The sequence below is a fragment of the Portunus trituberculatus genome, chromosome 10 (genome assembly GCF_017591435.1).
Source record: "Portunus trituberculatus isolate SZX2019 chromosome 10, ASM1759143v1, whole genome shotgun sequence".
Classification (NCBI taxonomy): domain Eukaryota; kingdom Metazoa; phylum Arthropoda; class Malacostraca; order Decapoda; family Portunidae; genus Portunus; species Portunus trituberculatus.
Window position 1 is genome coordinate 8667997 of NC_059264.1, and position 24435 is coordinate 8692431.

At 41.3% G+C, this 24435-nt stretch overlaps 1 protein-coding gene across 20 annotated transcripts in view; it reads right to left on the reverse strand.

The window, feature by feature from the left end:
• LOC123502099 (proteoglycan 4-like) overlaps positions 1-24435 on the reverse strand; it is an 84603-nt gene that overhangs the window by 18352 nt on the left and 41816 nt on the right. For 12 of the 20 annotated variants that reach the window (XM_045251301.1, XM_045251296.1, XM_045251300.1 and 9 more), the window contains 3 exons: positions 18771-18791; positions 13720-14702; positions 646-3291 (listed from right to left, as the gene is read on the reverse strand). In XM_045251301.1, coding sequence (XP_045107236.1) covers positions 646-3291; positions 13720-14702; positions 18771-18791 — 3650 coding nt within the window. Of the gene's footprint in view, positions 1-645; positions 3292-7332; positions 7375-13719; positions 14703-16545; positions 16704-18770; positions 18792-24435 lie in introns of those variants that run through there. The other 8 variants (XM_045251310.1, XM_045251309.1, XM_045251305.1 and 5 more) reach the window with 6 other exon arrangements.

Consider the following 24435-nt stretch of genomic DNA (forward strand, 5'->3'; position numbering starts at 1 on the left):
AGTGTTGAGCACCAAAGATTGGTGAAAATGATGCCTGGTGCCTCAGCATGACCACATGGGACAATGTGGCAGCAGTTTTCACTAGTACATGGTTCCTGGCGGCACGACAGCACGGGCTACAGACGGCCTCATGAATGCAAGGAAAACATGAGTGGCTGAGTGAAGGACAGACAACAACAACAAACCTTTCTAGCCTTAATCACACATGTGCTATTTTCCAATACATCACCAGTGACTTCAGTGCAGCAAATTCAGTAGAAACACTGCAAGCACTGATGTGTGTGTGTGTGTGTGTGTGTGTGTGTGTGTGTGTGTGTGTGTGTGTGTGTGAATACAGTGTGTGTGTGTGTGTGTGTGTGTGTGTGTGTGTGTGTGTGTGTGTGTGTGTGTGTGTGTGTGTGTGTGTGTGTGTGTGTGTGTGTGTAATTAAGAGAAAAGAGAGAGAGAGAGAGAGAGAGAGAGAGAGAGAGAGAGAGAGAGAGAGAGAGAGAGAGAGAGAGAGAGAGAGAGAGAGAGAGAGAGTTACTGGTGATGCCTTAAGGAACTGAGCAAGGAGAGGATGCAGTGGCCTGAGGAAGGAAGGCAGCAGTGGCAGGTTTAGTGTTTGAGTGAGGCTGAAGAGGGAGGACGGCCACACAGCCTTACTGGGGCAGCTGGGGGGGGTGCCTCCTCCCTCACGGCCTCAGCAAGGGCAGCCTCCACCCTCTCCTGGACGGTGGAGGCTGACGACTCATCCGTGGAGGCCGTGGAGGACTCTTGCAAGGAATTCAACTGATCCAAGGCAGCACGAGTGGTGGAGGCCACGATGGCCTCCGCCATGGCCTCCACAGCAGGGGGGGCCGCAGCGGGGGCAGGAGGCTCCCCCACCACCTTCCCACCCACAGTCTTGGTGGGAGGTGTGGGCTCAGAGGCGGCGGCAGCAGGTGGGGCAGCGGGGGAAGCTGATGATGCTGAGTCGTTATTTGACACTTCCTTCGTCACAGGTGTTCTCTCTGGGGTCGGTTCCTTGGTGAACTGGTCGGCGGAGAGGGTGGTGACCACAGCAGTCGGGGAGCTGAAGAAGGGAGCAACCATCACTGCGTCACCCTCTGCCTTTGGTGTTTCCTTGATCACCTTAGTTCTTTCTGGGGTGCGCTCCTTGGTGAACTGGTCAACGGTGACGGTGCTGATCATGGGGGAGGGGCCAGTGAAGAGCGGGGCAACCATCACTGCATCGCCTTCGGCCTTGGGAGTTTCCTTAATGACTGGTGTTCTCTCAGGAGTGGGTTCCTTGATGAACTGGGCGGCGGTGATGGTGCTCACCACTGGAGTGGGGCCAGTGAAGAGTGGGGCAACCATTACAGCATCACCCTCAGCTTTTGGTGTCTCCTTTATCACTGGTGTTCGCTCTGGAGTGGATTCCTTCATGAACTGGGCTGCGGTAACAGTGCTGACGGCTGGAAGTGCTGTAGCATAGAATGGAGCAGCAGGAGTGGCTGGTGTTGAGTCTTTCTCATCATCTGGAGTTTCTTTTGTCACGACTGTCCTCTCTGGCGTGGCTTCCTTTGTGAATTGGGTAGCAGTGATGGAGCTGACAACAGGAGCAGGGGCAGTAAAGAGAGGAGCAACCATCACTGCATCCCCCTCAGCCTTGGGGGTTTCCTTCATCACAGGGGTCCTCTCTGGTGTGCGCTCTTTAGTGAATTGGGCAGCAGTGATGGAGCTGACAACAGGAGCAGGGGCAGTAAAGAGAGGAGCAACCATCACTGCATCCCCCTCAGCCTTTGGGGTTTCCTTCATCAAAGGGGTCCTCTCTGGTGTGATCTCTTTGGTGAACTGGGCAGCAGTGATGGTGCTGACTACTGGGGTAGAACCTGTGAAGAGAGGAGCAATCACTGCTGGCTGCTCTGGAGTGGTGGTGACTGTGGTAGTGGCTGGCTGTTCAGAAGTGGTGGTGGTTGGATGTTCAGGGGTGGTGGTGGCTGGCTGTTCGGGAGTAGTGGTGGCTGGCTGCTCTGGAATGGTGGTGGGTGGCTGTGGTGGGGATTGGTGTGGAGTGGAGGTAGTGGTGACAGTCTTTGGGTCAGTGGTGGAAGGGGAAGACGTTTGTACAGGGGTGGGGATGCTTGGCTGGCCACCTTCCAGTCCCAGGATGGCCAGACTGACATGGCTGGTGACAATACAGGGCACAGCACCAGCCTCGCTGCTCTCCATCTCCACATTGGTGTCCTTGGTGTCCTTGACCAGAAGCTGTGTCTCTGATGGCAGGAGGGCATCCAGGAGGATCTCAGGCACCTCCGCCGGCACAGAAGGGACATCTTTCTCACGCTTGAACGATGTGTCCAGTCCCATGACAGCAATTTCCCTCTCCTTCTCTGTCTGAGTGCTGTGTTCAGCACTGGTAGCTGGCAGAGTCTGTGTGGATATACCCTTGCTGCCTGAGCCAACAGCTACCTCCTGAGGAGCATCTGCAGCTTTGTAAACCACCTCTGGCACATCTTCCTGCACCACTACCTGGGCTGGTTGACATACCTCTTCTTGGTGGTTTTCTTCTGCAAAGGAGACAAAGTCAGAAATATCTGCACCTGTCTCTGTGGCCTCTGAGGGGCCTTCCTCACTTCCTGTGGCACTGGTGGAAGATGATTCTGAGGGCAATTTGAAGGTGACCTCCTTACCGGCAGGAGTGACCTTGGTAGGTTCAGGTGCCACGGGTGTCTTGACATTTGCTTGCTTGTCCTGGGTGTCCTGTGGCTCGGCAGGTGTGGTGGGGGGCTGAGGGTGTTTGGGTGGTGGTGGTGCGATGTCATGGGCCTCAGCCTTGTCACCTTCAGAGATGGCTTCCTCTTGCTGTGCTGAAACATCTGTGTGACCCTCCTTTGGGGCAGCACCATCCTGGTTCACCCCAGAGGAAGCTTTCCCTTCAAGAGGGGCCTCCCCCTGGGGTTCACCTGGGGTGCTGACCTCTGCCTGTGGAGGAGAGGGTGGGGGAGGGGAGGTGTCTACAACGCTGGGGGAGGAAATAACGGGAACACCATCTACCTTCACCTCGGGCACCACAACCTGGTCCTCCTCCAAGGGCTCCTCCTCTTCTGAGGTGGAGTCCCTCAGTCCCAGGATGTCTCCACCCCTTCCCCCCATCTGCAGCTGCTTAACCTCCCCAAGAAGAGCTTCTGAAAAGCTGGACAGCTGGTCTACCTGTAGCTCCTGCAGGTGGTGGCGCAGGGAGGTGGGGAGGGAGTTGTCCTCACTGAGAGTGGCGGTGAACTGCTCACTACTGGGGTCCTCCTCACTGGTGATCTCACTCACCTCCTCCTGCAGGAACACACATAGAGTCACACACTTTACCAAGAAAATAGATCCCTAACCCCTCACCCCTCACATCACTCACTCACTAATCCTCCCACACACCAACACTCAATATTCAGTACGAGCACACTAATTTCTTAAATCTACCCATAGGTAAAAATATTCCTATGACTATTTTCACAGTAAAAAAAAAAAAAAAATATATATATATATATATATATATATATATATATATATATATATATATATATATATATATATATATATATATATATATATATATATATATATATATATATATATATATATATATATATATATATATATATATATATATATATATATATATATATATATATATATATATATATATATATATATATATATATATATATATATATATATATATATATATATATATATATATATATATATATATATATATATATATATATATATATATATATATATATATATATGCATGCACACATATGTACTGCAGTAATCAATATTCAGCATAATTACATTATTCATATTAGTAATAATAAAAGTAATGGCATTGATTTTTCACCAAGTAGGCTGGCAAAACTTTAACTTTCAGATCCATCATACCAACAACACATAACACAATGCAGGGGACAAGTTGTATTTGAGGTGGTAAGAAGCCAACCATACAGAGAGAAACATGCAAACTGAACACTCATCAACAATGCACACAAATACAATAAAATCCAACAAATAGTGAAAACAAAGCAGTGAAAATCACTATACAACATCCATGTATCATCCTGAACAAACTTCATTCCACACACAAACACCAGCTGAGTCAAAGCCTGCACACCATACACTGTTACTACAACTCTCTATACCTTGGTAGTCAATAGCTTGCACTACTTTACTAAAACTCAATTTTGACAACCTGTAAAACTCTGGCCTTACAGTTTTCCCATACATAAAAAATTTAAGAGCAATTTTCCAAAGTAACTACATATTGCTATAATGTCTAATGTTGGCGAACATCATTTGCAGGACACATTAACCTCACACAAAGAGGGGTATATCTGCTATACCTTATTCATGGTATTCTATTATTAAGATGATTTAAAATCATTACATTAAAAATAAATACTAATATTTTTTGGTTGTAACTAATTTGATTATTACAATATTTAAATTTTGATAATTGTCTCAGAATTATTCTACTTAAGGCAATAATAATTTCTATAGGCTGCAGCATTCATAAGAACCTCTTTTTTGCCATTCACAATTTAGAAGGTCCCACCTCAACGAGTTTGAACTGTGCCTCAACTAAAAACACCAACACGGCCAACAAGATAAATTTGACCCATGGTCTGTCCTGATCCTCATTCATCACCCAACACCCTCACACACTACCTGACTCCTTCACTTGTCATCCAACACTCCCACACACCTACACACACCACCTGACTCCCTCACTTGTCACCCAACACTCCCACTCACCCTACCTGACTCCCTCACTTCTCACCCAACACTTTTACTACACACCCTACCTGACTCCCTCACTTGTCACCCAACACTCCCACACACCCTACCTGACTCCATCACTTCTCACCCAACACTCCTACACACCCTACCTGACTCCCTCACTCATCACCCACCACCTCCACACACCACCTGACTCCCTCACCTATCACCCAACACCCCCACACACCACCTGACTCCCTCACTCATCACCTACCACTCCCACACACACCACCTGACTCCCTCACTCATCACCCACCACCCCCACACACACCACCTGACTCCCTCACTCATCACCCACCATCCCCACACCACCTGACTCCCTCACCTATCACCCAACACTCCCCCAACACCCCCACACACCACCTGACTCCCCAGCAAAACTGACACAAGAGCCGAGTCTCCAAGCACCAATATCTTGGAGGACGACATACAAAGAAAATCTTGATAAAGGCAATGTGTTACATGGGTTCTTTCATAAAACTGCAATTCCTTCATTGCAAGTTCCCTGGATATACATTACATAGAGGGAATATTGTTACATTTTTTCAATACAATTTAAATACTATATCCCTCCAAAACTTATTTTCACTTTTTTTCTATTTTATTTTATAATACAACATTTTATAGCTCATGTACAGGTTTTATATCTTTTATACCATTCTAATACAGCATATGAAAATTTCCAAATGTTTACCTTAACACATTCCCTGCGATACAACCCACCGGTGGGTCATACAACAGTTATCACATATATCACATTTTGATAATATTATTAATAGAAATGTGATTATATAGTAAAATTTCAATAAATAGTATGTGCAGGAGGGCATAATAAACACTGACTGATAAATATGAAGCTTATTTTGTTTTTAGCGTCATAAAAATTATCTGAAAAATAGTCGTTTCCATATTTTCTTTTTAATCATGTAAAAACTCTATTATCTTGCACTTTTTTTCCTTCAAAAGAATATTTCTATAACAAATAATTGAAACATGTATCACAATTGGGTTTTTCTTTGATAGCTTCAATGATTTTATTAATTTTTTTTTTTTCCTGATATTATTTGGACTATTTGTAAAAAAAATGCTGCCATTGATGACCTTTTGAACTGAATATATAAATAAATATAAGTAAAAAAATAAAACAGAACAAATGAAAAAAATATTTATCTGCTATAAAAATTTAGAATGTTTTTTTTCTAACACATATAAGAAAACTATCTTACATTTTTTCTTCAGAACATAAAACTTTTCTATAACAAATAATTCAAACTGAGATATCACAACTGGATTTTCCTTGATAAGTTTAATAATTTTATTTATTGATCTTTTCATAATTTCAAAATTTTCCTGATATCATCTGTATTTTCTTATTTCATCTCTCTCTCTCTCTCTCTCTCTCTCTCTCTCTCTCTCTCTCTCTCTCTCTCTCTCTCTCTCTCTCTCTCTCTCTCTCTCTCTCTCTCTTCTGTTGAAGTAAGTTGGCCATAAAACCATGTAACATTCATTTTCTAAATATGAAAACAAAGACACAAAAATAATATGTAAACAAATTTAGGAAAGGAAAAGTATAGTAAGTATAGAGACACACTGAATATCGATAAATAAAGTATGTATGCCCACTGGTGGGTCATATCGCAGAGAAGTAATAGATTTTTCACGGTATGCGATGTAACACACCATTGGGCAAACACTTTGAGGTTGCCAGCTTGTTTGGATGTTCTCCCAGACAACACTCCACTCTTCTCACTTCACTGGCTTGACCAGCACTGATGTGACGACAATTTATCTTTATCACAGTGCAAGCGAGTTTGCTGCATTGGCAATCACAGGGAACATATTAATCTATATCTTTATTATAGTTATTATTAATCAGTAGTATCTTTTTTATAGCAAGTTTTCTGAATTGAAAATCAATTTAAAGCTTAAGAAAAGTTATAAACATTAACCATCATCACTGTATCTAACTTTAGCAAAATCACAAAAAGAAAATAGTTCCCTTTGATTTCTCTAATAAACCCATGTCAGAAGGAACAGCAACAGCAGTGTTATGAAGCTGGGCCCTTCTGGCTTGACCCTCTGACTGCTGTGGCTTAGCTTAATTAAATTCTCTTATGGAAATTTAGATTATGATTTTAGAGGTCAACACTCACAGCAAAGGAGGAAACTGAACATTAAGAAAAAGCCTTCAGTGCATATTTAATGTATGCTTAGTAACAAGGCCAGTATTCAGAAACTGGTCTCTCTCTCTCATCATGACTATGTTCAAAGGCTACAGAGATGATTAACCAGGTTCTCAAGTTTCTTCTCTTTAGAATGTAAAAATCTTACCAATCTACCACTATAACCATTGACACTCCTTTGAAAACCTGCATAACATCAAGTAAAGCCTCTTGCTAATAGTCAGAATGTGGGACTCATGCATTTCTGAACACTAGCCTAAAACTGCCATAGGTTACTCAGATAAGCATCACTGGCAGTCAGAGTTAAAGAGCTGACAACACACATTATTCAGAGCAGTCCACCACAAGAGTTCCTTACATGACAGGCACTTTCCTGCACACATGAGGCAACATCCATGGACTGAGCAAAAGAATGAAAGCAGAAGGACGAGTAATGAGATCAGAGAATAAGAAGACCAGCGCTAATACATACATGCACTACCTTTATCATCAGCCAGCTGTCATATGCGTGTCTCAAAAGATACCACCTGAAATACACTTCCCCTGTCTAATAATAAAATAATGATGATTATAATAATAATAATAATAATAATAATAATAATAATAATAAAACATGCATACTAGTTTACCAAAGCATAAGACACAGCTATGATCTATAATGCTCCTCTCAGGATCTACAATAAGTTTTTGGAGCATAACAATATAGCAATAAATTCAAGGCTGTGTGTGTGTGTGTGTGTGTGTGTGTGTGTGTGTGTGTGTGTGTGTGTGTGTGTGTGTGTGTGTGTGTGTGTGTGTGTGTATTGTCTGATCTTTGTGTGTGTGTGTGTGTGTGTGTGTGTGTGTGTGTGTGTGTGTGTGTGTGTGTGTGTGTGTGTGTGTGTGTGTGTGTGTGTGTGTGTGTGTGTGGTGTGTGTGTGTGTGTGTGTGTGTGTGTGTGTGTGTGTGTGTGTGTGTGTGTGTGTGTGTGTGTGTGTGTGTGTGTGTGTGTGTGTGTGTGTGTGTGTGCATGAACGCCTGACACTCACAAAGTATGTCATTTTTCTCCAAGAGTTGTGTTTTACAGTTACAGAAAAAAAGAGCTATGCTCAAGCTGTCCTGTCTCCATATCTATAGTTGTCAAGTTTAGTTTTAAAGTCACAAATATTTGTATTTCTTGACTGAATGACTGTTTCATTCAAATTGTTCCATATTTCTATGCTTCTATTTAGAAAACTATATTTCTTAATGTCTCTTCTACATTTTGATTTTTAGTTTTAGCTTAGTTAAGTATTACAGTATTTAGTAGATACAGTATTAAGTGTGCCCAAAAAGCTTGTGCTTAAAAAAGGGGCTGTTTGTTTTCCAAATTTACTGTACCATAAACTTATAAGTGTATTACAGACAAATATAATAAAGTGTTTAAAGTGTTTACATGCAGTCTTCTTCAATTTCATGCTGTGTCCTCTTGTATTTCTTAGTCTCTTTGTTAACTTGGTACCATCCCCTTCCGTGCCCTGTATATAACAATTAGGTCTTCCTCTTTCTCTCCTCTGTTGCAATATTGGAAGTTTTAATCTTTTTAATCTGTCCTCATAAGTTTGGTCTCAAACTTGGAACCATTTTGGTTGGGTCTTTGAATCCTTTCTATCTTCCTTATATCTTTTTTTTTTTATTATTATTTATTTTATTTATTATTTATCATACAAGTGTAGCATATTCTAGTTTAGGTTGAATCATGTATTCTATTAATTTTTTCATCTCTTCATAAATGTAGGTAAATGCTCATTATTTATTTTCTTTTAGTAACTCATGTTTCCCAACTATATTGTTTTTTTCTGGTGATAGATTGTCATTTATTGTAATACCCAGGTCTTTTTTGTTTTTGCTTTCTGAATCTCTATCCCTCCCATATATCCTATCAGTCTTTTTTGCTATTCCCTAGTTCCATCACTTTGCACGTTTTTGCATTAAATTCCATTTCCCATTTCTTGCTCCACTCATGTATCTTACTCAAGACTTTTTGTAACATTTCACAATCCATATCATTTTCCACTCGTTTCTGTAACTTTGTATCATCTGCAAATAAGCTTATATAACTGTCCACCTTTTGTACCATATCAATAATATGCACTATGAACATTGCTGTGGCCAGAACTGTTCCCTGTAAAACTCCACTTATAACTCTACACCATTTTGATTCTTCATCTTTTATCATTGTTCTTATTTCTCTGTCTTTTAAGAAGTCTGTTATGCAATCCAATACTTTTCCCTGTAAACCACCTATGTTTTTTTTATTTTCCATAGTAATCTCTGATGTACTTTATCAAAAGCCTTTTCTAGATCTAAGTAGACAGAGTCTGCCCATCTGTCCCTTTCCTGAATTACATCTATTGCTCTACTGTAGAAACTCAATAGGTTTGTGACACAAGAACTTTCATTTCTGAAAACAAATTGTGGTCCAGTCTATGTATGCAACTCTTCAAGTTGTTGCATCCATCCGTCTTTAAACTATTTTTTCCATTATTTTCGCAACCACGCTTGTTAGGGACATTGGTCTGTAGTTCAGTGGTTCTTCTTTGTTCCCTCCCTTGAAAATTGGTACACTATTGGCTCTTTTCCAGTCTAGAGGGACTTTTCCTTCCTTAAAAGAACATATAATGTTATGTAATATCTCTGCCAGCAAGTCATTACATTCCCTCAGTATCTAATTTGACACCCCCATCTAGTCCTTGAACCTTATTCACATCCAACATTTTCATAATCATCTTGATTTCTTTGACTTCCACTTGGGTCTTCTCATTTCTTTATTGTTGTGGCCTGTTCTTGCTCCTTCAAACTTATTCTCTTTGGTGAACACAGATTGAAAGCACCTATTCATTATTTCCACTTGAGATCTTGCATCCTCATATGTGACATTATTGATTTTTAATCTACTGCTATTTTTTATTTATTTCCCCCCCCCTTTAGTATATCTATAAAAGAGTTTAGGTTCATTTTTGCATTTGTCAACTATATCAGTCTCATAGTTCCTTTGTTCCTCTCTTAGGATTTTGATATTTTCATTTCTTACTACCTTAAATTCTTCCCAATTATTATGTCAATCTTTTTCTCCATCTATTCCATGCTGCTTCCTTTTTCACTTTTACTAATTTACATCTTATGCTATACCAGTCTTCTTTCTCTCCCCCTCACTGATTCTGATTGTGGGAACAAATCTGTTAATCCCTTTATTATAAATGTTCATATGTATATCCCACTTTCCTTATACATTATGTGTTGCGTATAATTGATTCTACTCAACTTCTGCCTTTCCGTAATTATATCTTCCATTTTTGTGAAATTTGTTTCTGTTTATTGTTGAGCCACTGTCTAGGCTAAAGTCAATTACAGTAATAGATGGTCACTTTAACCTAAAGGGCACTGATAATTTATTTCTTCGATGATGTCAATCTCTTTCATAAATATTTAGTCAAGCCTCAATGCCTCCTCATTTCCTCAACTCTTGTATTTTTCCCAATCCACTGTGTCATAGTGTTATCATTATTAGGTTTAGTAGTGTATATCCCCACAATTCTTCTCCTTGCATAGTCGTTTTTCCAGCATACCTCCTTGCAGTTGAAGTCACCCATAATTGTTACATTCCTACTTTCTTGCAATATTCTTTTAAACAATTGCCCGTATCTCTCAACATTTCTTTATACTCATCTTGATTCCATGTATTAGTTTTTGGTAGTACATAATTATGTACTGCATAATCACTTTTTCACTCTCCCTTTTCTTTTATCTTAATTTTAATTACTTCTGCCATACCTTCTCCCATCCCTACATTTTCCACTGTTATACTCTTCTTGGTCAGTAACATCACTCCTCCTCCTTTCTTACTATTCTTAGATCTTACCCACACATTGTAAATTCCATTTCTAATATTTATATTTTTTTGCTGGCTCGTTTAGTTTAGATTCTGTAATACCAATGATGTCTGGCTGCTTTATCTAAATGTAATTATTAACTTTCTGCAATCTTGATATTATTCCATTTGTTTGTATATGCTACTGATCCTTTAATGCTTCTACTTACATTACTGACTCCACTTGTTCTTTCCTTGTCATATACCACTTCTCCATCCTCTTGTCCTTGACTTTCCAGAACTTTTTCTTCTCTTCCTCCGATCTGTTCTTGTTTTTTCCTTCACTTCTCTTATAAATTCATTTATCTTATTCATCTCTTCCTTACTCATGTCCCTTTCTATCCATAATTTCTTGTATTGTTCTAACTTGTCCAGTCTCCATGCATGTGATATCACCTCTGACGCTGTTGTTTGTGCTCTAAATATGACTTTCAGTGGTCTTCCTCCCTCTGTATAATTTCCTAGTCTGTGTACTTCCTCAATTTCACTCACCCAGTTCTCACTTTCTCCCTGAACACTTCTTACCAAATTCTCTGCTACCTTTTATTGTTACTTTTCCTTCTTTGATTTTATAGGTTCTTTTTCTTCTTGTCCACTGTATCCTTTACCATTGATTCCTTTAGTTTGATTACCTTCACTATCTCTTGGGTTAGGTCTACCTTTTCTTTCATTTATGTTTCCATGATTTCTTTAATACAAACTTTCTTCCTCTCTTTCCTTTTTCCATTTATGATGTTCATCTTTTATTTCTATCACTTCATTTTCCTATTTCTTTAAGAACTATCTACCTTCTATCTTCTTTTTTAGCTTGGCACACTGGATTTTCAGCATTTTGTTTTCTTTTCTCCAAATCACATTGCCTCTTTTCCAAGTTGATCACTCTCTCTATCAGATTACTTAGACTACTCTCCATAAGGTTATTTTTTCTAATCTGCATTTTTGCTTGCAGTTCCTTGTCTGTATCTTCAATAAACCCCTGAAAGAGTGATCCCTGCACCTCCTCTCATGTCATTTAAAGCGAAAGCCATTGCCGTACTTTTATGGAAGTTTACTTCTTTAGAATCCTTTCTATACTGTATGGAGACGGGATCTTGCACTAGTACATAGCCTTACTTCCTTAAAACACATTTCTAGGTAAGTTTGGTGAATCTGTGTGTGTGTGTGTGTGTGTGTGTGTGTGTGTGTGTGTGTGTGTGTGTGTGTGTGTGTGTGTGTGTGTGTGTGTGTGTGTGTGTGTGTGTGTGTGTGTGTGTGTGTGTGAGGATAACATGCCAACACTTCCACAGCAGCTGGCCAAGGAATGCAGTACAACACATCCACTGCAAGGGTAGAGAAGAGGCCTCCAGGGCAAGACAATCTGAACACTGTTACTCAGACTTAAATGTCACCACGCACTGAAATGTTTTTTGCTCCAGTTTGTAATGTAGCAAAATAATAATCTAGGCTGACTCTGGTTTTATTATTTGCATGTTCATTGGTTATCTGTATCTTTTTCTGATGGGTTTTGGTGGAATACCTAAAAAGCCTTCCTAAAAAAAAGACTTTGCTGAGAAAAAAAAAAAAAATAACCAACATCTGCAATATTTAAAAAAAAAAAAAAAAAGTCACTCCCTGAAAAATTGAAATCTAGAATATCCTTCAATTTCAGGAAATTTAAGATATGTACAGTAAGCCCCCGCACTTCGTGAATCTCAGCTTGGCAAAATTCACTTTTGGCGGTAGGATGGCCGAGTGCATGCTTGGCGATTTGAATTCAAACTTGGCAGTCACCAGGGAGCCGCGAACCACGTAGCTCCCTGGTGACGTCAGACCTCTCTCTAAACCTATCAGAACGCAGTGTGAGAGTCCCCTTCAGCCATTTTTTTTTGTGCTACCCTCTGTTCTGGTAGCGTGGGAACGAATTCTGGCAATTTACTGCCATCATGGCCTCTACCAGCGCAACACGTGGTACTGATGGGGTAAGGACAATGGTGGTGGCTGCTAGGATGAAAGTGGACGAGGGAAACGGGTGGAAAAACCGGAGTTACATCCTTTATATCATGTCTTATTAGCTTTATTTATTGTTTATTGGTCTGTTTTGTACATGTGTTCTCATATGTGAAGGTGAAAGATTTCATTTCAGCTCAAAAGATGGTATTTTAGGGGTCAAAAGAGACTTTGGCAATAACCAAAGACTGATTGAGGCAATTTTTAAGCAATTTATGTGGTATAAAGAACTCATGCTTGGTGAAATTCGCATTTGGTGATAGTTTTGCTAGACTAGTTAATTTGCCAAGTGGGGGGGCTTCCTGTACACCTAAATATGCAATATCTCAAAATAAAAAAAAATCTAGATTAAAATATGGAACATCTTAATTTCAAATGACTACCAGGTTTCTAAGTAACTCCAACCAGTTGTTCTAATAAGGAAGATAAAAAAAAAAATCAAACCTATTATTTCTTTTAAACTCCAAATGATAAAAAAAAAAATAAATAAATAAATAAATAAAAAAAGAATAACATCTTTTAAACTACAAAAGATTACTAAGTCATCTTCAGGAAAGTTAAGAAACATGTCAACACAACCTGAACCTGCACCACCATAAGCTTCTCTTCTCAAGCAACATACAGGAGAGTCTGGGCACCGTTCAGCTTGCCTTGGGTGTGGCCTGCTTACCTGCCACCCAGTAAGAGACAGGAACACAATAACACACAACACAACACAATGCAAACATCAGCCTGAACATTGAGAATCAGAAAACACACAGACTGAAGCCAAACCTGCAGCTAAATGGAAACATAAGGAAACGAGACAATAAAAAAAAAATAAATGGAAGAGGAGAAGCATGGAGAGGAAAGGAGAGGGAGGACACTTACGCATCTCGCAGTGGAGGGAGTTCTCTTACTACTGAAGGAGGAGGAAGAGGAGGAAGAGGAGGAAAGGGAGTTGCAGTTTTCTCTCCCTTCTCTTCCTTGCCCCCTGAAGTGCCTTAAAGCGCTCGCAGGGTTACTGGCTGTGGGGGATGGGTCCTTGGGAAGTGTTGGGGGCAGGGTGCAGGTGGTGGTGGTGGTGGCAGTATGGGTGGTGGTAGTGGTAGGGTACTGGCTTTGTGAAGGCTGTGTGTGGTGTGAATCTTGTGCATTAGTGCTTGGGTGTGTGTGTGGTGAGTGTGTGTGTGGTGTATGGTTCTGTGCAGGCTGTGGGGCCTCAGTGGTGTTGTCTGTGAATGGTGTGTTATTTCCGACAGACAATTTAGCATAGCCAAGAGGAATGGCTTGGCGAAGGTAAGAGGAGTTGCATGTACAGACGGGGGCAGAGGAGGGGGCAGAGGAAGAGGAGCAGGAGTAAGATGTGGAAGATAAATTAGAGGATGGATAGGGATGTGTTGGGTGTACAGGAGTATACGAGGAGGAGAAGGCGGAGGAAGAGGAGGATGGGCAAGTACAGGTGACAGATGAGGAAGGGGAGGGGGTGGAGGAGAAAAGAGGGGAAGATGGAGAGAAGGAGGAGGAATTTACACATCCACAGCGCAATGTATTTCTTAAACACGAGTTATTCTTTGCATTCTCCTGTACTTTGGGGTTTGAGGGGCAGACACAATGGCCTCCACTGCGAGATACATTCTTCCTCCCTCCCCTTTGCCTCCTCTTCTTTGATTCCTCCTCCTTCTCTTCCTCCTCCTCCTCTGGCTGCTTCTCTTCCTCTTCTCCCTCCTTCTCCTTCTCCTCCTTCTGCTCCCCCTCCTCCTCCTCCTCCTCCTCTGTCACTTTGCTCATTTCCTCCTCCTCCTTAGGGCAGGAACTGTAGCTGTGAGAATAGTGATCAAGCTCGGCTAAAATGCCAGAAATTGCTGTGGAGACTGTGTGTGTGTGTGTGTGTGTGTGTGTGTGTGTGTGTGTGTGTGTGTGTGTGTGTGTGTGTGTGTGTGTGTGTGTGTGTGTGTGTGTGTGTGTGTGTGTGTGTGTGTGTGATTAGGTACATATAAATTGTGAAGGAATATATGTTAGTTTTTTTTTATGCATGTATAATTGAGATGTATTATAAATTAAGAGGAAAAATTTGTTAGTTTAAGAGAGAGAGAGAGAGAGAGAGAGAGAGAGAGAGAGAGAGAGAGAGAGAGAGAGAGAGAGAGAGAGAGAGAGAGAGAGAGAGAGAGAGAGAGAGAGAGAGAGAGAGAGAGAGAGAGAGAGAGAGAGAGAGATTTCATGTTTGATTTAAAAAGGACAATGGTGTAAAAAAAAAAAGTTAGTGTGAATGTTTTGAGTTTTGTGATATTAGTTTATATTGAAGCAGAGGGAAGAGGCAGAAATGGAGGAGGAGGAGGAGGAGGAGGAGGAGGAGGAGGAGGAGGAGGTTTTGGAGGAGGAGGAGGAGGAGGAGGAGGAGGAGGAGGAGGAGGAGGAGGAGGAGGAGGAGGAGGAGGAGGAGGAGGAGGAGGAGGAGGAGGAGGAGGGAGGGAGGAGGAGGAGGAGGAGGAGGAGGAGGAGGAGGAGGAGGAGGAGGAGGAGGAGGAGGAGGAGGAGGAGGAGGAGGAGGAGGAGGAGGGAGGAGGAGGAGGAGGAGGAGGAGGAGGAGGAGGAGGAGGAGGAGGAGGAGGAGGAGGAGGAGGAGGAGGAGGAGGAGGAGGAGGAGGAGGAGGAGGAGGACAGTTATGTTAGAAACACTCAAAAACACACATAACTTAACACTACTGAGGAAGGAGCTGTGACCCAAACTTGCCTCAATGATACTTCACACACACACACACACACACACACACACACACACACACACACACACACACACACACACACACACACACACACACACACACACACACAATCGTTAAGCCAAACACCAGCACAGAATGAAAAACCTTGTTAAAAATTAAGCAATAAAAGAAAAACACAGAGCACCAAAAGACAGGAATGGAACTGGCTAAGGTAATGTTTCTAGAGGAATATTTTCATTTTATTGGTCGTGTAAGAATCTAAGGAGAGTGTTTAATATCTCTGAGTTGAAAATGTATTAGGGAATTTGACTGAAATAGGAGTATTACAAGTTATCTTTTGTTGTAACTGCATACCTTACTGAGAGAGGCTGCAGTTGAGTAAGACAATAATACATGACAAACCTAATTTGGATTCATCTGTCAGTTAACCCTTTCACAGCGACATGAAACAGTTAACAGCACTAGAAGTAATAAGTGAAATATTTATATGCATCATAAAAAAAAGAAGGGGATTAAAAAGAATAGACTGGAATTTGTAACTAGTTTAATGATTGAAAGTAGCTGTAGGACAAGAAAAAATGTCAAAGAGTAGCTTGTAATCAAAGAAAGATGTACCAATTAACAGTTGAAGGGTTAAAAGAACTAACAAAACAAAATAAATCAAATAAGGACCACTGACATAAATTTGACATGAAAACAGAAAAACTCAACAAAATCTCTAAAAATTAACAGCTCCTCTGGCGAATGAGGGACAAGTGCTTGGTATCACAGACTGAGTGAAGCAAGGTGAACATACAGGTGTGATGCATCAGGGCAAGTCTGGGCTGGCTCCTCCTCTGTCTGCCCTGGGACTGTGTGTGTATGTGTTATGTGTGTAAGTGTGCCTGTGTGTTAGCATCAAGATACAACACTCCAGGGCAGACCAAACACAGGCAACACACAAACAAGTCCATACACACACACACACTCACACACACAAAATCCTCCTGACCTTGAGAATCTTGGCCTGGAACTGAGCCTGAGAAAGGACCTCGGTGATCTTGGCTGCCGTCAATTTGTCCGTCACTGAGCCCATCTGACTCATGAGCCGCTCCATGGCCCGCTCCGTCTCCTCCAGTCGTCGGCGGAGGTGGTCCAGCTGTTCATCCTCTGTGGGGCCTTGAGGATCACTACCTGCCCCTCCCCCTCCCTCTGTCAAGTCTGGCTAGCCTACTCGTACACATCCTTCCTCTTTGTCCTTCCTCCCCTTCCTGTCTCTAAGTCTCCACGTCTTGAGGTTGTAGGGCATTTTTTTTTCTTCTATAAGTCAGGTCTTCTTTATCCTCTACTATTCCCTTCCCTTCAAGTTCCACTCAGGTCAGTGTCCCTCTCTACATCCCAGTGGGCAATTTTGTTTAAATAATTTTTGTTGTCTTTACCCAGTTTTCCCATCTCACATATACAAAAGAAGGCTGTGGTGGTTTGTGTATTCAGTAGAGGTAGTTAGGTCTGTTTGTCCCTCCCTCTCCCACTACCAAGTTTGACTATCAAGTCTACTCTTCCTCTAAAGTTGTTAAAGAGTCACTATCTTTCACTGTTTCTGTTAAGGATGTGGGTTTGTGTTCTTTTGTAGGGACAGTCATGTTTGTTTATCTTTCCCCCTTGTCTCTATATCTCTATGTCTTTCTGTTAAAGATGTCTTCTTCTTTTTCAGCATGGTCTGTTATTCCCTTTATCTTATCTCTACACTGCTAGAACTCTCTATTGAGGTTGTGATGTTTGTTTTCTTTTGTCAGTGCAGTTGTGTCTGTTTATCCTTCCTCCTTCTTTTCCCTTCCTCTATAGCAGTCATGGGGTTTGCCTGTCCTTGTAATTTCCCTTCTGTCTCTTAGACTTTTAAGTCTAAGAGACTTCTCTCGTCAGTCTTTACTTTAACAGTTCTGTACGTCAGTCAATCCTTCTCCTGTCAATTATCTGTCATTTCTTCCTATTTCTTTTGGACCTAAAACATTTCTCTGTGGCCAATTGTCTCTTCCCTCTCTAGGTTTAGTGCAAGCTCTCTTGTCACCACACTCTTCCTTCCTGCCTCACACCCCAACACAACACTGCTGATGAGACTGCCATGCACTGTCTCCTGATGTGTCTTTCATCATTTACTTCTCTGGTTAAAAAGCTGACCATAATACGTGTAAACATGCAACTACTGTACTCACACACATGCACACCCATACACACGCTCACACATATGCTTCCTCTCTCTCTCTCTCTCTCTCTCTCTCTCTCTCTCTCTCTCTCTCATATATATATATATATATATATATATATATATATATATATATATATATATATATATATATATATATATATATATATATATATAGTGGAGTGGGTGGTGTAAAGAAACTCAGGAGAGCAGGAGCACTTTATTTCTCTTCGTTTAGCCCATAGGGAAGAAGAAGCCCTATGGGCGGCGTAAGAAAAATAAAAGTGCTCCTGCTCTCCTGAGTTTCTTTACACCACCCACCCACCATATATATATATATATATATATATATATATATATATATATATATATATATATATATATATATATAATACGTATAATGTCATGCTGTTTCTTCAGTTTTAAGTTATCTATAGTTTTTTCTCTCTGTTTTCCATGTCCACTTTCTTTATTTTCTCTATTCATTTTCTTATTTCATCTTCAGTAGTTAATTCCTTATCTACTTTGAATCTTTCACTCAATTCAATGATAATTTCCTATCTACTACGAATGACAAGAGAACTAATCTTGTCTTGCTAATTTTGTCTTCCTAATCAATTCAAGAGACTTTCTTAAAGAGTACATTTACCATTCTCTTTTACTTGTGTTGATACTAAGAACTTCATAATATATAAAAGTCAAATCCATACACATTTTTGGACAGGTTTACAATACTCACCAACTTCATACCTAACCTTAGCAGTCCTAATATAATCCTATATTCTTCAAGTATATTTCAAGGATGACATATCTCATCAGCAAAAAGAATCCAGTAACAATCTAAACATTAGGTCATTCATTGTCTTTTATTTACTGGTTGTCTCAATATGTCTGTAGCCAATGTGTCCGAATCTTCAATTTCACAACAGTTTGCTTAACATAAGAGTCTCAAATATTCTTGTCACCACTACCTCCCAGCAATAAACAACCACCACACAACAAAGGCATGCACTCAGATGTCCTTCACAACTTACTTTTGTCACAGTCAGTCTTTGCTGCAGCATGGAAGATAAAAAGGTAATTTTGTAAGCATCTGAAGTGCAAGGATTTCAAAACAATAACTTTATCTAAAAATGAAATGCATCTACATATCTTGGTACTTCACACACTCTATCTTCTACTCCAGAATGGTGATGAGTTCCTTATGCCCCTTGTTGACAAGAGGTTTTCACACACTACCTCCATCTCTCTCCTTTCACAGTTACTAATAGAGACAAAACATTAATAAATCTATCTATCTATAAACCAGGTCAGCAGTTCAACACGGGATGGCCCAGATAAAGCACTCCCCCCCTCCACACACACACACAGAAAGAAAAGCCAGGACTAATACTATGAGGAGAGGCAGTTTGTCTAGCTCTGTACCTATCCACTGAGTAAAGGCTGCAGTGTGAAGGGAGGCCTAGGTACATGGCTCCCACTCTGTCAGGGATCTGAACAGCACCTCCTCCTATGCTGTGCATGCTTACCACTGTGCCACCAGGACACAATGTACTGGTCAGGTGAAGATATGTAAGCTTTACTGTGGTAATTGCCATGGCAGTGGTGGTGGTAGTGGTGGTGAGTGATGAAAACTAAGGTGCAATGAAAGTGCTAAAGGCAATGATGAAAACATGGTAACAATTATCGTGATGGTGATTGTGGTGATAGTATTTATGTTAAGAAGCGATTCATTGTTAGTGTCTAAGGTGAACTTAGTATCTAACTAGTGTCTCATTGTTTTCATCTGGATGAATTGCAAAGCCTCGAAGGCTTGTATGATAAGTGTTATTATTTCCGTATTTCACTCATGGAGTCAGTCTACTCCAGCTGCCCACTCTGTACACGCTGTGTTTTATAGTTGAGTAAAGCCTAAGGAACGGCTGGCCTTTTTCACTTGCCACATCAATTTACTCAACTATAAAACACGTGTACAGAGTGGGCAGCTGGAGTAGACTGACTCCATGAGCGAAATACAGAAATAATAACACTTATCATACGAACCTTCGAGGCTTCGCAATTCATCCAGACGAAAACAATGAGACACTAGTTAGATACTAAGTTCACCTTAGACACTAACAATGAACCGCTTCTTAACATAAATACCATCACCACATTCTCCCCCTCTTTAAATAAAAGTACATAACAGCGCGAGTAACATATAAAATATGAATTAGCAAATATTCCTAATAACCTAGCATATCAGGAACTTTCCTAATCCTGGTTTAACGTCTCAGGGTAGTGACATCAGTAGTGGCACTAGGCATGCAGCTCGAATCCGGTGGTGATGATGTCAGGATGGATTCTGCTTCAGGAGGGATTGTCTTAGACTTGCGGACAGTGGGAATCCTTTCTGTACTTGGAGTGTGAGCGGGCACCATTTGGTCGCTGGTGGGCATCATTTGGTTGCTGGTGGTAAACTACCATGGAAACTGGTGCTGTCGTCTCCTTTCCCAGAACCTGCTTCTTCTGCGGTGGGAATCATCATCAACGGTTTCGCTGTCCAGCCTGAGCCATGTCGTGCCAGAAGTGCGGCAAGATGGGACACTTCGTCAGTGTTTGCAGATCTAGCAGTTCTGGAAAATCAAGAGCAACCACCTACGCTTCTGCTGCCCCTCTGGGATCTGCCGGGATGACGATTACACAGTCAGGGGTCTGCGCCCGCTCTCGGATGCCTCTACTTCTGTTTTAGCTGCCGCTAGCTCTACTATACCTGTGAGTGTTAATGATCTTCAAGTGAACTCTTTTATTGATAGTGGAAGCACGATTAGCTTTATTCATCCTGATGTAGTAAAATGTCTAGATATACCTGTGTATACTTCAAAAGCTCATATAATAACACTTGCTGGATCTCAGATAACTACCACTCAGGGACACTGTTTTGTTTGCTTAAAACTACGTATAAACTTTCAGTATTATCTCAACTTTGGTCTACGATAATCTTAGGTCAAGACTTTATGGCTCAACACAAAGCTGTGGAATTTTCTCTAAACGGTTCGTTGTCCAAGCTAACTGTATGTGGTGTAGCCACTATGACCATAGATCCTCCTTCACTGTTCCCTAATCTGACTTCTGATGTTAGGCCTATCTTTACAAGTACTAGGAAGTTTTCTAAACTAGATGAGTCTTTCATTCATGAGGAAGTGCAGTCTTTGCTACGAGAGGGTATAATAGAAAAGAGCCAGTCTCCCTGGAGAGCCCAAGTGTTGGTAACAAAAGATGAGCGGCACGAAAGGTAAATGGTTGTTCGACTATTCACAGACTATAAATCGCTTCACGCTACTTGACGCCTATCCCATACCTCGTATTCACCACTTAGTTCATAAGCTGGCCAAGTACCGGGTATACAGTAAACTTGATCTGAAAAGTGCGTACTACCAGGTTCCTCTCAGGGAGAACGAAAAACAGTACACTGCTTTTGAGGCTGACGGTCAGTTATTTCACTTTACAAGAGTCCCCTTTGGATTAACTAACTCTGTTGCTGTTTTTCAGTGTGTCATGAACTCTATCATTGCAGATAATGGTTTGGTAGCCACTTATGCATATATAGATGATGTCATTGTGTGTGGAGAAGATGAAGATGATCATGATTGCAACCTCAAGCGTTTTAAAGAGGTAGCTTCAAAGTATAACCTCACTTTAAATATGAAGAAATGTCTGCATGGGTTGAGAGAAATTACTTACCTTGGGTACTTTATTTCTAATGGATCTCTCTCTCCTGACCCAGATCGCATCAAACCTCTAACTGATATGCCAGTGCCTAACGATCCTTCATCTTTAAAACGAGCACTAGGTCTTTTCTCCTATTATTCAATTTGGATTCACAACTATTCTAAGCGTATTCAACCACTCCTTAACAGCCAATTCTTCCCTCTAGACTCAAAAGCAGTGGAATGTTTCGAGTCCTTGAAAAGAGAAGTTGCTGAGGCTTCAGTGGCTGCTTTTGATGAAGATTTACCACTACAGATCGAAACTGATGCTTCCTCTGTGTCCATCGCAGCGACTCTATCCCAGCAAGGGCGACCTGTTGCCTTCTTCTCTAGAACTTTGACTAAGCCTGAGAAACTTCAACTTGCTGTAGAGAGGGAGGCTACCGCGATGATTGAGGCAGTACGTAAGTAGAAACTTTTTGTTATTGGGAGAAAGTTCATCATTTTGACTGACCCACAAGCAGTATCATTCATTTTTAGTCCCCATCATTCATCTAAAATTAAGAACGACAAAATACTCATATGGTGTCTTGAGCTCTGTGAATATCAGTATGATATAAAGTATCGACCCGGCTCTGATAATATCCCTTGTGACACTCTGTCTCGTGTATGCTCAGCTGCTTCTCCATATATGTCAAACTCGCTCGAAGAAATACATGCCTCTCTCTGTCATCCAGGAGTTACTAGGTTGTACCATTTTGTTAAAGTAAAGAACTTGCCTTTCTCCCTGGACGAAGTGAAGCTCTCAGTGCACCATTTGCTCAGAACTTAAACCTAGATTCTTTAGACCACCTCCAGGTAAACTCGTCCGTGCCATGCAGCCTTTTGATCGTATTTCCATTGATTTCACTGGCCCAAAGCCTTCAGCTACCAAGAATAAATACCTCCTTGTAATGATAGATGAATACTCTAGGTTTCCTTTTGCTTTTCCATGTCCTGACATATCTACTCAAACAGTTATCTCTTGCTTCCTCCAACTATTCTCTATCTTTGGCTGTCCCTCTGCTGTACATTCTGATCGTGCTGCTCAATTCATGTCTCGTGAGATTTCTGAATTTCTTGCTAGTCACGGTGTTGTTATGACGCACTCCACTCCTTACCACCCCCAAGACAATAGCCAATGTGAGAGAGAGATTGGTACCATCTGGAGAACGGTGCGGTTAGCTCTCCGATCTCTCAAACTTCCTGACCATCAGTGGGAACATGTTCTAGGTAGGGCACTCCATTCCATCCGGTCCCTCCTAAGCACGGCCACCAATCAAACCTCTCATGAAAGACTGTTTGCTTTCTCCAGGAAATCTTCTAGTGGGTATTCCTTACCATCCTGGCTTTCCTCACCTGGGCCTGTCTTACTGAGGAGATTTGTAAGACAGTCCAAATCAGATCCCCTAATAGATCATGTTGACCTGGAGAATGCTACACCTCACTACGCGCTGGTACGTCACCCTGATAGGAGGAAAACTACAATCTCTACCAGAGATTTGGCTCCTGCACCTGCCACCTCGACTCCCACTCAGGAGGGGATACCACCAGCGACCAAATGGTGCCCGCTCACACCCCAAGTACAGAAAGGATTCCCACTATCTGCGAGTCTGAGACAATCCCTCCTGAAGCAGAATTCACCCCGACATCATCACCACCGGATTCGAGTTGCATGCCTAGTGCCACTACTGATGTCACTACCCTGAGACGTTAAACCAGGATTAGGAAAGTTCCTGATATGCTAGGTTATTAGGAATATTTGCTAATTCATATTTTATATGTTACTCGCGCTGTTATGTACTTTTTATTTAAAGAGGGGGAGAATGTGGTGATGGTATTTATGTTAAGAAGCGATTCATTGTTAGTGTCTAAGGTGAACTTAGTATCTAACTAGTGTCTCATTGTTTTCGTCTGGATGAATTGCGAAGCCTCGAAGGCTCGTATGATAAGCGCTATTATTTCCGTATTTCGCTCATGGAGTCAGTCTACTCCAGCTGCCCACTCTGTACACGTTGTGTTTTATAGTTGAGTAAAGCCTAAGGAACGGCTGGGCTTTTTAACTTGCCACATCAGTGATAATGATTTAATGATGCTGATGCTGCTAATAGTAAAGATAATAATGGTGATAATAATGACAATGCAGTGATAATGATGATGGAAACTGTGATAAAAGAATAATACTAAAAGTGGTAGTAGTAATGATACCACATCTACCATATATATTCTTTCAATTTGGCTTAATACCATTCACCCTCCAATAACTTTTTAACCACACATAATTCAACCCAGTAATATAATACACCTCACCAGCCCACCAGAACAGAATAACCCTCTTTACAAACCAAATAAGACTCAAAATACCCTTAAACACTGCATCCACAACACCACAACTAGCACAGAAAGCCAAGGACCACAAATACCCCAAGCAAATTAAGATAAAAGTATGCTCTAGCCATCAGACAAGCCTCATACACTACCACAATCTACAGCCAAGAGTGGTCTAGCCAATACCAGTTCTGGCAGTAGGAAATGCTATGTAATGCAAGCAATCACATACAAATGCAAGAATTAAGTATAACTGTCCTGGAAGTGAACCCTGTATCTACGGCTGAAAATTAATGCAAGACATGTTTGTTTTAGGATTGTCCTTTGTGAAATGACTTGTTCTCTCGTTGGGACTACAGTCAACCCTCAGCTATCGCGTTCTATTGCTATCACGCATCCATGAAAAGCTGCTAAAATTTCATTATCGCGATCTCAGATGCCTGCTATTGCGCACCCAGCCATGACATCAAGGAATATCTGAGCACTCATTGGCCAAAACTGCCTTTCCGCCAAGATCAATTCAGCTATCGCGTTTTCGGCAATGGCGCGGCTATTTTGGCCCCAATTGGGCACGATAGCCGAGGGTTAAATGTATTTCAAAAGTTTACAGGGATGACTTCTTGGATTCTCATGAGAGCCTTTC